General features: G+C 38.6%; 1 protein-coding gene across 2 annotated transcripts in view; it reads left to right on the forward strand.

Annotated features, from left to right (window-relative positions):
- LOC107688874 (protein TANC1-like) overlaps positions 1-17,057 on the forward strand; it is a 137,652-nt gene that overhangs the window by 101,155 nt on the left and 19,440 nt on the right. For both annotated transcript variants that reach the window (XM_016486701.1, XM_016486702.1), the window contains exons 9-16: positions 630-914; positions 1,171-1,304; positions 3,133-3,364; positions 5,153-5,319; positions 9,288-9,895; positions 13,315-13,423; positions 13,516-13,638; positions 15,326-15,562. In XM_016486701.1, the coding sequence (XP_016342187.1) occupies positions 630-914; positions 1,171-1,304; positions 3,133-3,364; positions 5,153-5,319; positions 9,288-9,895; positions 13,315-13,423; positions 13,516-13,638; positions 15,326-15,562 (1,895 nt within the window). The remainder of the gene's footprint in view (positions 1-629; positions 915-1,170; positions 1,305-3,132; positions 3,365-5,152; positions 5,320-9,287; positions 9,896-13,314; positions 13,424-13,515; positions 13,639-15,325; positions 15,563-17,057) is intronic.

Below are 17,057 nucleotides of genomic sequence, written 5' to 3' on the forward strand. Positions count from 1 at the left end.
AGCTGGTTCTGTAATCAGCGGTAAATCTCCATCACCTGCGGGCTTTCACATTGAGCAGCATTAACTACACAGAGCCGTCGTTCACTGAAGAGCTGCTCAAAAAAATCGCGCGAATATGAACGTGGTTTTGCGCAGCTCGTCAGTGAACAACGGCTCTGTGTAGTTAATGCTGCTCAATGTGAAAGCACGCAGGTGATGGAGATTTACCGCTGATTACAGAACCGGGTTTACTGATAAGATGCGCGTTAAATATCGCATGCGATTTATCGTGCAGCCCTAATTTTATGTTTTCAATTCAAGCTATTCAAGGCTTTATGATTTAAAATATGTCCTGCATTGATTTGCCTGTTTGAGTTACCCCATGATTTACTCACCCTCAAGTCATCCTAATGTAGGTGTGTATGACTTTCTTCGTTAAGACGAATACAATCAGAGTTATATTAAAATATGTTCTGGCTCTTCCAAGCTTTATAATGGCAGTGAATAGTGGTCAAGATTTTGAAGCAAAATGAAGTGCATAAATCTGTCATAAAAAGTACTCCACACAGCGCCAGGCGTAAATCATGGGCGTAATTTTCTTTTTTTGGGTGAACTATCCCTTTAACACCTGTTTTGTTTGAATCCTGCAGGTCGTCTCACGCCCTACAAACCAGTGGACATCATGCTCAAACCCCTGCTGTTTGAGGTGCCCAGCGTCTCTATGGATGCAGTGTTTGTGGGTCGTGATTGGCTGTTTCATCGGCTGGAGGAGGTGCTTACGGGGGGAGGAGATGCCGGTGAGGGTAGAGGAGCTGTCATCATAGGTAATATCGGTTTCGGAAAGACGGCAGTGATCTCACGGCTGGTGGCTCTCAGCTGTCATGGTGGACGAATGAGACAGATTGCTTCCAACAGCCCTGAAGCTACACCCCAGAGTAAGATGTCCCTTTAGGAATAGTTTAACATTTTGTATTTACTCACCCTCATGTCATTGCAGAACTATATGAAATAATAGAAACTCAAAAGTAGAAATTTGAAGATGTGCTGGATCACATAGACTCGAGGCTTTTGTTGAATATGTAAACTTAAACTGAGATGTGTTAGTACCTCAGATTTTAAGACCTGCTGCAATACCTATATTCATTGAATTTATGTAAAATAATAGAGGAATTGTGTGTGTTTGTGTTGTAGATCGAGGGGCTGATGCTCATCAAACCAATCAGCTGAACCCCCCATCACAGAGTCCCCTTCACAGCAACAGCTGCCCCCCGACCCCAGACACACACCGGCACAGAGAGGGGGCAGTCAAACGCCTGGCTAGCAAGGTACACACTTTACGTCCATTCGGACAGGATTAGGTTTCACTGAGGAGGTCAGGTTAGTCTGTGTTTAACAGACATACTTGTCCGTGTCGAAGTGTATATTTCTCATACAACCCCTGTGAATAATAAAGAGCAAATTGCAGTGTTTTTTCTGACAAACTCAACCTTCCTCTAAGAAATCTGATATCGTCTACATCTAGGAATATCTGTAGTTTGTGGTATTTACATTTTTCATAGCAGTTTTCTTCCCTGAATGTCATTACTGAAGTTAAATGACTTGCTACAATGCTACTGTTCCAAGTCAGTAAAACGTATATATTAGTTTTTTTATTCAGAAATGATGCATTAAACTGATCAAAAGTGACAGTAAAGACATGCATGATGTTACGAAAGATTTATATTTCAAATAAATGGTGTTCTCTTCCATTTATCAAAGAATCCTGAAGAAAATGTATGATTATTTTTAGCAAATATATTAAGTAACAACTGTTTTCAACATAAGGCAATAATAGGAGATTTGACACCAAATTAGCTTATCATGATGATTTTTGAAGGATCATGTGACACTGAAGACTGGAGTAATGGCTGCTGAAAATTCAACGTTAAAATTTTCTATTAATACGTAATATATTAACATAGAAAAACATACATTTTGTGCGTGTTTTCCGTTTACATCTGGACCTGAACCTTCTCTGTTGAGTCTTCTAGTCACGTCTTTTTAATCAGCCATCTGTCAGTAGAAAGCCGTTTCAGGCCACGATTTCATTCTCACTTCTGTTCAGAAGCTTGGATTCTCCGGCATTTCAGAATGATTTGGGACTCATGATATTCAAACAAATCTTAAAGGGGTTATATCATGAGGAATCAGATTCTCCTTGATCAAGATAAAAGATAAAAGAGCTCCATGTGCTTTGAAAACCTACAGTGCAGTAATTTTCAGAACCTAAAATCTCCTCCCCAGTGGAAGAGCATTTAAACTAAGCTCCAAAATAGACTCTTGTATTAGACTCTTACCTTCTGCAAAGGTAACGATTTCAACACATGACTGCCCACATTGACGCATTAATGACGTTTATTTAATTTTGGTGAGGAAAGGTTAGGAAGAGGGATTATTTATTATAAAAGTCATCCATATGATATTTTTATATTCCAAGTCTTCTGAAGTTAAATTATTAATGTGAAAACAGACTGAAATTTAATTCATTGGTCACTGATAATCTTCCCCTCTGCTGCAATTGGATCGAGTCACTGAGTGAACTGAACTGAACTGAACTGGATCATTCAGATTCATTACGAAATCATTCAGATTATTGTTGTTAAATGGATCAACAAATGAATAAAAGATTTGATTCAAAAGAGTGATTCATTCATAAAACAGCCATTTCTACTACCTTCATGAATGCACCATAAAGATGTCTAGATTTTCAGTGAATATCAATTTCAGTCTGTTCCTCATCAAAGCCATCAAATGACTTCATAATAAAGCACACAAGTCACATGGACCATTTTTATGGTACTTTATGATATTTTTTTGTCACCTTGGAGCCTTGACCACACATGATGTGTTTCCCAAAGCATTGTAAGCAAAAGTAGATAATAAAGGCCATTGTTGTCAATTTTGTCTTATCTGCTTAGGTTTACAGTGCTTTTAGGAAACACATCCCATAGCTGTCAGTATATTTTTTCTCCATTTAATTCCATAGAACCAAAAGAGTAGTAAACAATGACATTTTCGGGTGAGCAATCCCTTTGAACAACTCTTTTCTTTTTGTTTTGGGCCTGTCCAAATCTCCCACTTTCAATGTTTTCCTATCTGTTTCTTCTGTTGTAGGTGGTGGCCTATCACTATTGTCAGGCTGATAACACATACACATGCCTGGTCCCAGAGTTTGTGCACAGTGTGTCCGCTTTACTGTGCAGAGCTCCTCGCCTCAATGCTTATCGAGAGCTCTTGCTCAGAGAGACGCACCTGCAGAGCCTGCTCAGCTTACGCTCCTGCGTCCAGGACCCTGCTGCCGCCTTCCGTAAGGGAGTCCTGGAGCCCCTCACACTTCTACGTAAAGGTGAGACGCATCGCATGCTACTGTCATTAATCACACCATCACATAAAAACTAAATATGTTTACTCAGGGGTAATGGGGGGAGAAGAGCGCTCTTGCCTCATTTAATTTGGCCCAGTACGGATGTGAACAGATGGTCCTCAGAAACGGCTTGGATCACAAGGAACGACAGATGAAGGACTTAACAGGAATTTTAGAGAATGAGGCTAGAGCAAATTTCGAGTATGGAAATGAAGACATAGAACTGTCACTCTGAACTCTTGATAGAAAATCAGTGTTCCTGGTTTGTAACATCAGATTAGAGAGACAATCGAGAAAAGTAGAGAAAACAGCCTTTGTTTTAATAATGTTGGGTAAAATTAACATTAATTCCTATGTACTTAAAAACCAGGGTGCAAATATTTCTGATCATAATACATGCATGATTTTGTATTAAAACTAATACATTTTGTCTTTATGACAATTTGTTTATTTAGCTGTTGCTTTCTTATATATTGCAGATCATACAAGATGAGTCAGTCTCAGTCTCATTAAACTGCACCTTTCACGTGTGCTATTTTTTTGTCATGTTTTGATTTGGTAGCTTATTGTGGTGAATATTCCATGTGTGAAAATTAGAGAAAAACTTTAGACATACAAGATAAGCAGTTAAATTTTTCACTGTGATAAACTCAATGTCACTTGTCGGGTGTTTTCTTCCAAAAAGGAGTTAATGTAATCTTTGGTCAAAATGTGGTTTTGAGGCTGTTGTCAAAGTAGGCTGCGCTAGCTATTAGTTGATTTTAATATTAATTTATAGCCAAAGAGCTAATTAAGCATTGTTTTAAGCTTCTGTTGTAGTTAATGCAGCATTACTTTAATTATACCAATATTAATGTAGTAATTTAATTCTGATTAATGGCCTGGGTGTAATAGATTTTTTTTTTATTGCAGCAATATTAACAAGTAATGATAGATTTGAAAAATAAATATTACTTTAGTATATGTTAAGATGCTTTCAATAGTAACCGTGACCTTCAGCATCCATGTTACAGTATAAAAAGCTTCTCAAAAAGTAGGTATTGGCTGTATTTCAATCCTCTGAATTGAATGCCGAATTGCATTCAGGTTTTCCTCTATTCTGGTATTGAATGCCCTCATTTCATGATCCAGTCAATTGTTGATCAATAAAATCAGGTCCTGCCCCTACATTTATTTTTCTTGTCAAAGATCTTATTTCACTTCAGAAAGCACCACACTGTGGAAGTAATTACGTTTGCGACTTCAAAGGAATAATTCACCCCAATATTAATATTGTGCCATCATTTATTCACCCTCATGTTGTTCCAAACCTGATTTACTTTCTTCTGTGGAACTCAAAAGCAGATGTTAGGTAGAAAGTTTAATTTACTCTATACAATGAAAGTGAATATGGATAGGTGCTGCTGAGCTCCAAATGTGAAATATTTTTCATTTTTATGTGAATTATTCCTTCAACAAATTGTATTCTGAAGGTTGCAGCTATTTGTCAAATGGCAAGTACTCAAAAACTATGAGAAGAGAATACAGACTGCCGCCACTTTTTCCTACTCATATGGTAAAAGAAAGCAGCATGCAGGTTTTTATTGTGCTGGGTGTTCTACAATCACCTAGTACACAAATTCAGCAGTGCACATTGTTCCTCTTAACTTTACAAAAGAAAAACCTGAGCACACCCACGTAATGCCCAACTCTTAACAAACTCAGGGCCCGCATTTGACTTCTAGTTCGTCTAACCATGGTGTTTCTGTTGTGTTGTGTTGTGTTGTGCAGAGCGGAAGATTCTAGAAGAAGATTACATCATCCTAGTGGACGGTCTTAATGAGGCAGAGTTCCACAAACCAGACTATGGAGACACCATTGCATCTTTCATCACCAAAATCATCTCTAAATTTCCTATTTGGCTTAAACTGATTGTGACTGTCAGGGTCAACCTAGTGGTAAGTTTTTTTTTGTTTTTTTTTTGCATAGGCTGAACCCTTAATTTGACTGGACTTTTTTAATTTATTTTTTTGCTGGTTTAAATACGAGGTAAGACTACTGAGAAGGTTTAAAATGCTCAGTGTCCTGATGTGCCTTTTGCAATTTGAGCTTTCAGAACGGTTGCGGTGGAGAGATTTGGATGCTGGTCAGTGGCTAGTGTTGTAGGGTGGGTGTGTGTAATCCATGTCTGATCAGAGCTGGACTCCGGCCTGCAGGAACCAAGCTTATATAAGAGGGGATAAGGCGCAGATGCTATGTGTGTCCCTATACACTTTTCACACACGTACACTGTCTCTTTCTCTCTCTTTGAACTTATCAGAGCAGTGACCTAAAAGTGCCAGACAACCCACACAACCAGGCTTCCGGTGTTTATTCTACATTATTCCTGCAGTTGTTTTGATTGGAAAACATTTGTCGTGATTCGCATACAGATGATGATGAGGATGTGCAGTAAGATAAAAATGAACAGACTTTTGTGGTCCTTGTAGTATTCATTAATTTTCCCTCTTGCAGTCATCAAGGGCAGCCTGTTGTCAGTGGTTACAGCACAAAACTGTAATCTGAAAGGAACTATAATTATTCAAAAAATAGGAGTTCTTTGGGAAGGCTGGTGGTCGTTACTCTTGTGCTGTGGTGCAGAACAGCCAGTGAAGTTTCATCCCTTTAAAAACCCAGCCTTTTTTCATATTTAATTGCCTAAATGTCTTTTCATTGCAGCAGGCAGAAAGCAGTATTACCAGTATCTGAATTATACAGGCATTTTCAAAAAATGGCCATTTTGTGTAGTTTTGTTGTTTTGTAATTTATTGATCAGTCATGTGGTGCAACCAACATGATGTCATAGGGAGGACCCCTGCAGACCCCCATGACTGTGTGTCAAGCCTTTTTAGACATATCAGATAATCTGACCTTTTTATCACATGGGAAGTTTAGTTCAGATTGTAAAATGTCATGTGGTGTGACTCCCCAAAAATTTTAATTAACAATTTGTGATGTTTATATTTAAAACAAAACCTTGAAAAATACAGTACCGATCAAAGGTTTGGAATAATTGAGATTTTCTAAATGTTTTTGAAAGAAGCTCACCAAGGCTGTATTTATTTGATAAAAAATACAATGAAAACAGTAATATTAGGGGCTTTCACACTGGAGGAACCTTTCATAGTTCCTAGAACTATTGGCGCAAGTACCCGCTTTTTGGCGTGTTTGCACCAGAGGAACTAGGAACGGTTTTAGTTCTAGGAACTCTGTTTGAAGGAACTAAATTAGCTCCTACTTCAGAGTAGGGTCTAAAACAGTTCTATAGGAACTACCAGTGACGTAAGTGTACACTGATTAGCCAAACTCATACGAAACACCGGCTACCCGGCATTTTTAAAAAGCCATGTAAAAATACTTACTCCATGAACATGGAAAACAGCGATAATGGCATTTACCTGTTGTCTGCAGTGTTGTATTCTTTTCTCAGCCTCGATATGTAACACTGCAAGTTGTCATAGGAGATTTCGTCTCTTAGCCCAAAGTCTCTTAGCCCAACTTTGTGCATTTACATTCAATCTCCATTATCACAAAACCCAAAACACACAACAAAAATAGCTCCAAACACGGCGTTCTCCATTCACCGGTTGTTGACGTATGTAAATGCCGCACATTAAAGCCTGTGTTATGCTTTCCGCATGCACGAGTCCGCTAGGGTCTGCTATGGTATGCATGATGTAAAAATCGTCACCAGAGAGTGTGTGCGGAGGCTCTGCCGGACATCCATGTGCCTCCCATTTTTTGTGACCGCGTGGACAAGTACGCATGGTCAGTAGGCTACAAAAGCACCAACTGCACATGCTGTGTGAAGAAGCCCGTTGCTACTCGAACCTGTACAATCTGTCGATAAAACAATATAAAGACAGCCAGATGTGCAATAACTCTGGGCAATTGTTTGTTCACATGTTTGTTTACTGTTCAAGTCGATCTACTGCGCATGTATGGAACACACCCGCTGAGCGGACCATCAGGGTAGGCTTTCGGTAGTATAAATACAAGTAGTCCGCGTCCATGCTGTCCGAGTACGCGTCCGGATTGCTCATGCGGAAGGTATAACACAGGCTAAAGACGTCGCTGTCGGCTGATTCAAAGTTCCTGCTGCCGGTGCGAATGCAACCAGGAAAACGGCCTGAGGGAGAAATTGGTTCTCTAGGAACCACCCTGCTGGCAAGTTCCTAGAACTAAGTTCCTAGAAATATGCGGTGCGAAAGCCCCTATTGTGAAATATTATTCAAGTTTAGAAAAAACATTTTCTAATTTTATATATTTTAAAATTAAATGTATTCCTGTTTTTGCTGCTTAATATTTTTGTGGAAACCATGCTGCAGCAAAAAAAAAAATTATGAAATGTTTCTTGAGCTCCATATTAGGGCTGAAATGATTAGTCGACATTATCGACAACGTCGACAATAAAAAAATTGTCGACAAATATTTTTGTTGTCGAGTAGTCGTTTGATCTCATATGACCTAATGTAAGAGCCTGCAATAACGCGGTTTGACCAGTGTGGAACTGTAGTGCAAGACTGTGGCAAGCGGCAGTGCTTCAGAGCAAATGCAGCCAAACCTGAGGCTGCTGAGCGGCGTTTGGATGAATATGTCAATATATACTGCACGCTTTCCTCTCAATAACAAAATAAACGCATCAAAAACTGACAGCGGTGAGAAAGCAGCAGTTTAAAACACATCTGATTACAGTGCTGTGGATGTTTGCACGAGCTCTGCAGTTCAGTACTCCAGTAAAGTCCAGTCACGTCACGTTTATTTATATAGTATTTTATGCAATAGGTAGCCTTAAATCAAGTAGCTTTACAGTATTATTCAACATAAAAAACCAGAGTCAGTGTTACTTTCAGTTAGAATTACAACTTGATTTTCTGTTATAAAACAGCTCTCTAGTGTGGAGCTAGCAAATGATAAAATCTTTTTATTAGTGGGGCGGAAAATATTTCATTAACGTTATAGTTTGGTTTGCAGAGACCAAAGCTTGATCTAGCTTAGGACTGTTTTGATTATCATAACCCTATAAGGTATTTTAAGAGAGATTATGTTGTGAATATTAGTTTATCCAAAAATAAAACGTCACTTAACCTTTATTTTGTTTCTTATCCATATGACTTACAAAAAGATATTTTAGGCAGAATGATGTGTCATTCAGCTACTTTTTCATATAGCTAATTAAATGGTGAATAAGAGTTTCTCTGCTATCTCATTTTGTGTGCCAAATATATTTATTTATGTGTGTAAATTAATTGTATAACTGTAATTACATAATATGACTTTCAAAAGCGTGAAAAGTGATTACCTTAATTTATTTGTTAGAATATGTATATCTCAATATTTAAAAAAATTGCAAAAGCTGAATAATCAATAAATGTCTACTGATTAATCAGCTGAATAATCGATGATTAATCGTTCTAATAATCATTAGATTAATCGATTATCAAAATAATCGTTTGTTGCAGCCCTACTCCATATCAGCATATTTGAATGATTTCTGAACAATCATGTGACCCTGAAGACTGGAGTAATGACTGCTGAAAAACAGCTCTGCCATCACAGTAATAAATGACACTTTAAAATATATTCAAATAGAAAACAGTTGATTTAAATTGTAATAATATTTGGAAATATTACTGTTACTGTTATTACGGTTTATTTTTGATATGATAAAAGCATAATTTAAGTATAAGAGGCTTCTTTCAAAATGTAAAAATCAGTAGTGTATATTTTAAAATTGTTTTTTTTTTTCATTTAAAGGTTTTTAAATTTTCTTAAAGGTTCTCAAAATCATATGAACATATCAACATAAATACAAAGAGTACCTTTTCAACAACTTGTATGTTATTTTTATAACTCTTTGCATTGGCTTTTTTGTTGATCATCACAGGAAGTCACCAGTCTCCTTCCCTTTCCCATCATCTCTATGGATGATTTCCATGACAACAAGGATATAACCTCTGACCTCACCTCCTACATCCAGCACCGTATAGACCACAGCCCTGATATCCTCAGCAACATTGCCATCAATGGCAAAGCCGACCCGGCAAACATCTCTAAACTCAGCGCCCACCTGGTCGCCCGCAGCCAAGGCTCATATCTTTATTTAAAATTAACTCTCGACCTGTTTGAGAAGGGTCACCTGGTCATTAAAAGCTCCAGCTATAAGGTTATACCTGTGTCTCTGTCTGAGCTCTACCTGCTGCAGTGCAACATGAAATTCCCATCGGCCTCAGCATTTGAACGAGTATTGCCACTGCTAAATGTGGCTCTGGCATCTTTGCACCCTCTGACGGATGAACAGCTCTTCCGGGCACTAAACGCTGGGTCCATGAGAGGAGAGCTGGAATGGGAGGACTTCCAACAGCGCATGGATGCTCTTTCATGCTTTCTGATTGGCCGTCGAGACAGAACACGCATGTTCTGCCACCCCTCCTTTAGGGAGTGGCTTGTATGGAGGGCGGATGGCGAGAGCACTGACTTCCTCTGCGACCCAAGGTAAGCAGTGCTGACATTTTGTCTGACACAAATAAGAGTAGTTCAGTTTGGTGTTGTTGGTGCTTGTTAAGGCAAGGATGAAGTTGCTAAGGTGTTCACAGTAGTTGTAGCGCATTGCCATTTTCGCATTGCCAGTTTCCAGAAAGTGCATAGAAATGCGGTAGATCTCCAGTAGGAGTGCCCACTCCTTTTTCTGGAAATCTACCTTTCTGCAGAGTTCAGTTGCAACTCTGCTACAACGTACCTGTTTGTAACTATCAAGTGTTCCTGAAGGTCTTAACTAGCTTGGCCAACCTTAAAGGCAAAAATGAACATTTTGTCATCATTACCATAGTATTCTTCCATAGCAGACTCCCACAGTCGTCTTTTCCATACTATGGAAGTCATTGGGGACCAGCAACTGTTTGGTTACCCACATTCTTTCAAATGTCATATTTTGTATTCAGCAGAAGAAAGAAATTAGGGGCTTTCACACTGGGTAGTTATAGGAACTCAGTTACAAGAACTAGCAACCATTTTTTCCCTAGGGCAGTTTTCCTGGTTGCATTTTCACAGGCAGTAGAAACTTTGAAGTGACATAAACCGGCTGACAGCAATGTCATTTAGAGCCTGGGACACACCAAGCTGACGGTTGGCCGTTGGGCAATGTCGAGTGGTTTTTGAGCGTCTGTCAGCGTTAGTTTTTTTTTGGTGTATTCCGCACCATTGGCTCTAGTCGCTGTTTTTCAGCCGATTCTGGATGTCGAATAGGTGCCGGAGTCTGTCGGCAAAAAAGAGAACTCTGATTGGCTATTCAGCTTGGCAAATGAGTGCACAAGAAAAAACAGAACTGACAAAAGCAAACCAAAGACGGAATAAAGATGAAATGCACAGACACTTGTCATTCTTGTCACCTAATTTGACCAGAGGATTATTATAATAATACTATGGCTTTATGGAATCAAGATGTCGAAGACCAGCTAATCAACATGATCCAGGAAAGGCCGCCACTGGTGCCTGCTTGCTTTGTATATCCACTGTTCTTGCTCATCCAGTTTCCCTGTTTGAATGCCGAATACAGACTACTACCACCTGGCAGAGTTCTGTTGTCTCCCACAAGTGCAGAGCGTATATGCTAGTTGACCATTGGCTGTAGTCTGTCTAGTGTGTTCTAGTGCAACTTTTTTTGCCCCAACACAGCCAATGCAAGGCAATGGCACAGCTGGCTTTCCTCAGCGCTAGTTCTTTGGCGTTGGTTTGGTGTGTCCCTACCCTAAGCACAGAATTCAAAAGCGTCAACAACTGGTGGATTGAGGACAGAGACGTGCCTGGACTTTGGCATCAGCCCATCTTGTTGCTATTTAGTATGCTCGTGGAGTTACTTTGTGTATATTTAAACTGTGTTTATAAGGCTTTTTAAAAATGGCAGGTGTCTGTTTCGTATGGCATGCTTTTAGCTAATCACTTACATCGCTGGCAGTTCCTATTGTGCTACTATCAATGGCTCAAGCCTCCGTTACTAGGTTTAAAATTATGTTTTGGAATTAGCAATGGAAGCGTTGGATGAGATGCGGAAGAAATTAATCCTACTCACAATAGCGTTTTAAGTACAAAAACAGGACAAATGCTTTGAAATATATCATCTGAACTAGAGTCCGACCGATATATCGTTTTGCCGATATTATCGGCCGATATGAGCCTGTCGCCGATATATCGGTATCAGCGAATATGCCGCCGATATGAAATTTTTTTTAACAGAACATATAACACAGATAAAATGCTTGAAATGGTGTAATTACTTAGTTTGTCCAGCAGAGCGCGCTCCATTGTTTGCTACTGGCGACCTGGATGAAATGCTTTAAAGCTTAAGTCAATGGAAAACCATTGAAACTTTGAACTGCCATATCTCCGTAACGGCGCGGCAAATACGCACCAAATTCGGGGGATCCCTTCAGCTCGAGGAACCCTCTCGAACGCGAATCGAGTGTACGTCTAGAGTAAATAGCCAGATAAAAACTGGCAAAACCAACCTGTATTCTTTACATAAAAATCAGTGTACAGACTGTTATAGGAAACCTAGGAAGGTCACATTTTTATGTCGCATTACAACCTGTTCACACATTGGCAATAAAAAAAAGCAATTAATGCATGAAAACTTTTACATATAGTACCTTTAACTGGTTTGGGGGGCAATCATGCCACCAAAACTTCTCAAAAACACCTTAGAAAGTTAATAGCAATGTGCTACAGCTGATCAGAACACCTTAGCAATCACATGGCAAAGCGTGTGAAGTATTTGTACAGGTCAGCCATCTATTATGTGTAATTCTTTGGTTTGTAAATTGAGTTCAGAAAGGGAGTAACTAAAATGCATCTGAGTGTGTGTAGCCTTTGAACATGAAATTACTCTTGTGTAGTTCTCTTTCATTTTGTAGACACTTCAATTATCTCTCCACCTAAACACACACACATTACTCAGTGTTCTCATTTAGAAAGGCCTCATCACTGTTATAAACTGAAGAGTGACCCACTTAACACAGATCAAACATGGACTCATAAAAATAAAAGTTCATGGACTGTGATTCAGAGGGAAAAAAACTTTGCTGTCTATAAGGACAACATTGAGCATCTGTAGGGCCATTTAGACCAGGGCTGTAACCATTAGAGGCATTGAGGGGGACAAGTCCCTCCCCAATATTTGATATTTTTGATGCTGCTCTGTTTGTTGTTATGACAAAGTTTTAAGTTACATTTTTTTACTGCTCTGCCTCCGCAGTCAAACAACGCTCAATGTGAAAATGACTGAGATGGCCAATCAAATCAAAGTTGGCAGGCTTTAATGTTCACAGATACCAAACATGAATTCCAGCATGATGCTTTAGTTTTTAACAGTGAAAGAGTGCAAGATGGTACGATGTAAGTAGCTAAACATATAATAGAAATTTTAAATGACCAACAGTAATATCCAGTGATCCAAACTACTAATTTCACATTCTTGATGAAAATATTGGCTAAATCATTTACACTCTTCATGTAATTCATAAATTGATAAATGATAATTTTTTCACATAATTACCTTACAGATAAGAGTGAATAAAATGTTATTTGCAAATAATTAAAATTGAAAAAAAATCATTCTGGTTCTTTCACTGTTCTTCTCGATCTTTATTCTCTCAAATTCATTTAAATCCTCTATTCACATAATTCCTTTGAATAAAAAGACCACACCAAAAAAAGTCCCCTTTGAAATATTCAAGACATGGTTACTGCATTGATTTAGACTGTGTTAATCAGAGTGAAGGGAAATATGTCCAACTTTAAAAGGAACTATTCTCTACTCAAGAGACCTTTCAAGAAAGGTGCTTTTATAATGAATCAGGATGATGGTGTTCATTATGATGGTGATTTTTGATGAATTGTTATTGATGTGTGGTGTACAGAAGTGGTCACGCTCTGATGGCCTTCATGCTTTCACGTCAAGAAGGAAAACTCAACCGCCAGCAAACTATGGAGCTTGGCCACCACATTCTTAAAGCTCACATATTCAAGGTAGGAATCTCAGATGCTCAAAATCCTTCTCTGTTGTTTGAGTGATGTGACCTGTATTTTAACTCTTCCTGACTCTCATCCTCTGTCCTCAGGGTCACGGTAAGAGAACTGGGGTTTCGTCAAGTATTCTGCATCCATTGTGGATCAGCTACAGTACAGACAGCCTCTCTGCAGCTCTTTCCTCCCTCAGAAACCTCTACACACCCAATGTCAAGGTTTGAGGATGTGCACACACAAAAAACAAACACATACTCGTCCTCAATGTGCCAATGCGACCATCACTTAAAAAAAGCTGAATAAATCTTGAGTAAAGAATAAAAATGAACAACTGCATTGCACTCCTGAATTGTAGAACACTGCTCCAACAATTACCGTGGCTGACGCATTAAACCGCACAAGAAGAGCTATAGCCTTACAGAGTTCTGAGTCATCCACAATGAACAAGATTTCATAAGTCACATAGAACATAGTAATTAGCACTGAGGCTTACTGAAAAATGCCTTACGTAATGACTACGTTTATTTATTAAATCTATTATTTGTTAATTGCAGTCTAGACTCCGCTTTCCCTGTAATTTCCTCTCCTACGGAGTTTTAATGAAATGAGCGTCACTCTGAGTCCGTGTGTGCACGCCAGCGTCCTTGACAGCCATTTGGCTGGAGAGCTGCTCATTAATTCCTGCTGTGTTTGTATAAATAAATGCGATTCTGCTTCCTTTGCTTTTAGTGTGTTCTCGTTTCATCCAGCATCTAAATCAAGCTTCCATTACCACACTGCCCATGTCCACAAAAAAGAAATAATGCCAGGTTGCGTTCATTTCGCCCCAACTGGCGACTATGAGTTCATGCAGGAGCGTCACGCACTTAGTAACAAAAAACCACAACCCTCAAATAAAAATATATATTATTAAGTATAATAAAACTTTACTTTATTTTACTTAACCAGGAAATTAACGTTCTTAGAATTGACAGACAGTTGACCCTGAGAGGTCAAGTAAATATCTACAGCGGATCTAAATATTTATAATTAATTATAACTAGTTATGATTAATTTCGGCATCGGCTGTCAAAAAACCAATATCGGTCGACCACTAGGCTGTACATTGAGGCTATACATTGAGGCTATAGAGTGCATATGTAGATTGATGCTGTAGATTATAGATTGAAGCTGTATATTGAATATATACTGTAGATTAAGGCATAGATTGGCTGTTGATTTGCTTGCATTTGTAAATTGTAGATATAGGCTGTGGATTGAAGATACACATTTTAGTATGTAGATTGCACATGTAGATTAATGCTGTAGATTGTAGATTGAAGCTATAGATTGAATCTGTGAATTATAACTGTAGATTATAGATAAAGATTTAAAGACGTTAACTGAAGCTATACAATGAAGCTATAAATTAAACATGCAAATTGAAGCTGTAGATTATAGATTTGGGTTATAGATTGAGGCTGTAGATTGAAGCTGTTGTTTTACATCTATTTCTAATCGACTACAGCCTTAATCTAAAATCTACAGCCTCAAGATTAAGATTGTAGAAGATGTAGATAGGCTGTAGATTTAACCTAGAAATTATTGATTGAGGCTATAGATTGAAGATGTAGACTGTAAATTGAGATTGCATCTAGATTGAGGCTATAGATTGATTATGTAAATTGATATAGATGGAAGATGTAGATTGTGAATGTAGATTGATTCTGTAGACTGAAGCTGTAGATTTTAAATTGAAGTTTGAGTGCTGAAATCAAATCAAAGTTATTGTAAATTGCGAGTGAATAACTGTAACTGAGCCTATACATTGTGACAATGATTTTTAAAGCATGTTAATAATTGAACTTTCAAAATTGAAGCAGTTACTTAATTTCTTGTTAAAACCAGTCTTACCTTTGTCCGCAGGTGTCCCGGTTGCTGATTCTGGGAGGGGCAAGTGTGTGTTACCGTACTGAGGTGTTGAACAGTGCACCAGTGCTGTGTGTGCAGTCTCACCTGGGCCACCTGGAGATGGCTGCTTTGCTCCTGGAGTGTGGGGCACCAGTGAATGGGCAGTCGGAGAACGGCATGACCTCCCTCTGTTACGCCTCAGCTGCTGGAAATCTGCCACTTGTCACCTTACTATGCAAAAATGGGGCAAAGGTCAGTTGATCCCCCTTTTAATACACAAACCGACTATAAATGATTCAAACATTTCACCAGACTCAAACCTAAACCTCTGTATTTCAGTAAAAGGTATTGAGGGGTTAAATTGGGAGGCAAAAAAGCATAATTACAAAATCTGACACAATTTTGTCACAGTACTCTATATTTGCTAGAAAAGGAAACAGAATAAAATTGACATACAAAATACACCTTATGTACACTTTTAATAAAACAAGCAATATAGCTGCTGCATATAATGGGAAGAATAAAGCACCCTTTTTTATGAGGGGCTGTACAAGCCATAATTCATTCTGGCACTCTCACACACTTACATTCTCCTTTCACATGCATACATTTGTACTCTGACACACTTACATTCTCCTTTCACATACATACATTTCTACTCTCACACACTTACATTCTCCATTCACATACATGCATTTCTACTCTCACACACTTACATTCTCCATTCATATACATACATTACTCTCTCACACACATACATTCTCCTTTCACATACATATATTTCTGCTTTCACAGACATTCTCCTTTCACATACATACATTTCTACTGTCACACATATACATTCTCCATTCACATACATACATTACTCTCTCACACACATACATTCTCCTTTCACATACATGCATTTCTACTGATTCACATACATACATTACTCTCTCACACACAGACATTCTCCTTTCACATACATACATTTCTACCTTTTTTTGGTATCCATTACTTCCTGTTTAAGCAGGAAGTCACTCTCATACCAGGATGCACTTTGTTCGCCCACAGTCTGTGAAGCAGAATGCCGTTGTAGTAATTAGACCACATCAGCCTTTACTGTTCTGGCTGCAAAACCCAAGACGTTCTCCAAGCTTTTCCTAGCACTGTGCCATCAGTCTTGGCATCAGTTTCAAGCATTAAAGGTACAATTCACCCAAACATGAAAATCAAGCGTAGCGTTAGTTCTGGCAGGTCACATTACACGTTAGTCCATCAGCTGACCTTCAGCTGATCCCCATCTACCTATGGGAATACGACACCTATCTAAGCACTAAGCATGTCCCGCAGTAGTATCAGCAGTTTTCGCATTGCTCAATTACATGGCAATGCTATTGTATTTGGTTATTATATTAAGCTCATTTACTTATGACGTAACAGAAACCAACCAGCTGCACTGTGTAGATTATGATGTGATTGCTAGTAAATTGAGTTATTATGCTTTTTCACTTTTTCAACTTTAGTTAGTTTGTAATGTTGCTAATGTTGCTTAAAAAAGATCTGCAATGTTACAAAGCTCAAAGTCCACTTCAAAAGAAGATATTTTATTTATTTTATTTAACTTTTCAAAAACTACAACGAACGACTCGTTTGGACTACATGACATTTCCCGACCAGGCGCCGAGTGGTGCCAGTCACAACACACACTGGCCCAGCTAACCAATCACAGCACATTTCGTATTTCAGAAGGCGGGCCTTCATTTGA

Source organism: Sinocyclocheilus anshuiensis, unplaced genomic scaffold (genome assembly GCF_001515605.1).
Source record: "Sinocyclocheilus anshuiensis isolate Anshui unplaced genomic scaffold, SAMN03320099.WGS_v1.1 scaffold101, whole genome shotgun sequence".
NCBI classification, from domain to species: Eukaryota; Metazoa; Chordata; class Actinopteri; order Cypriniformes; family Cyprinidae; genus Sinocyclocheilus; species Sinocyclocheilus anshuiensis.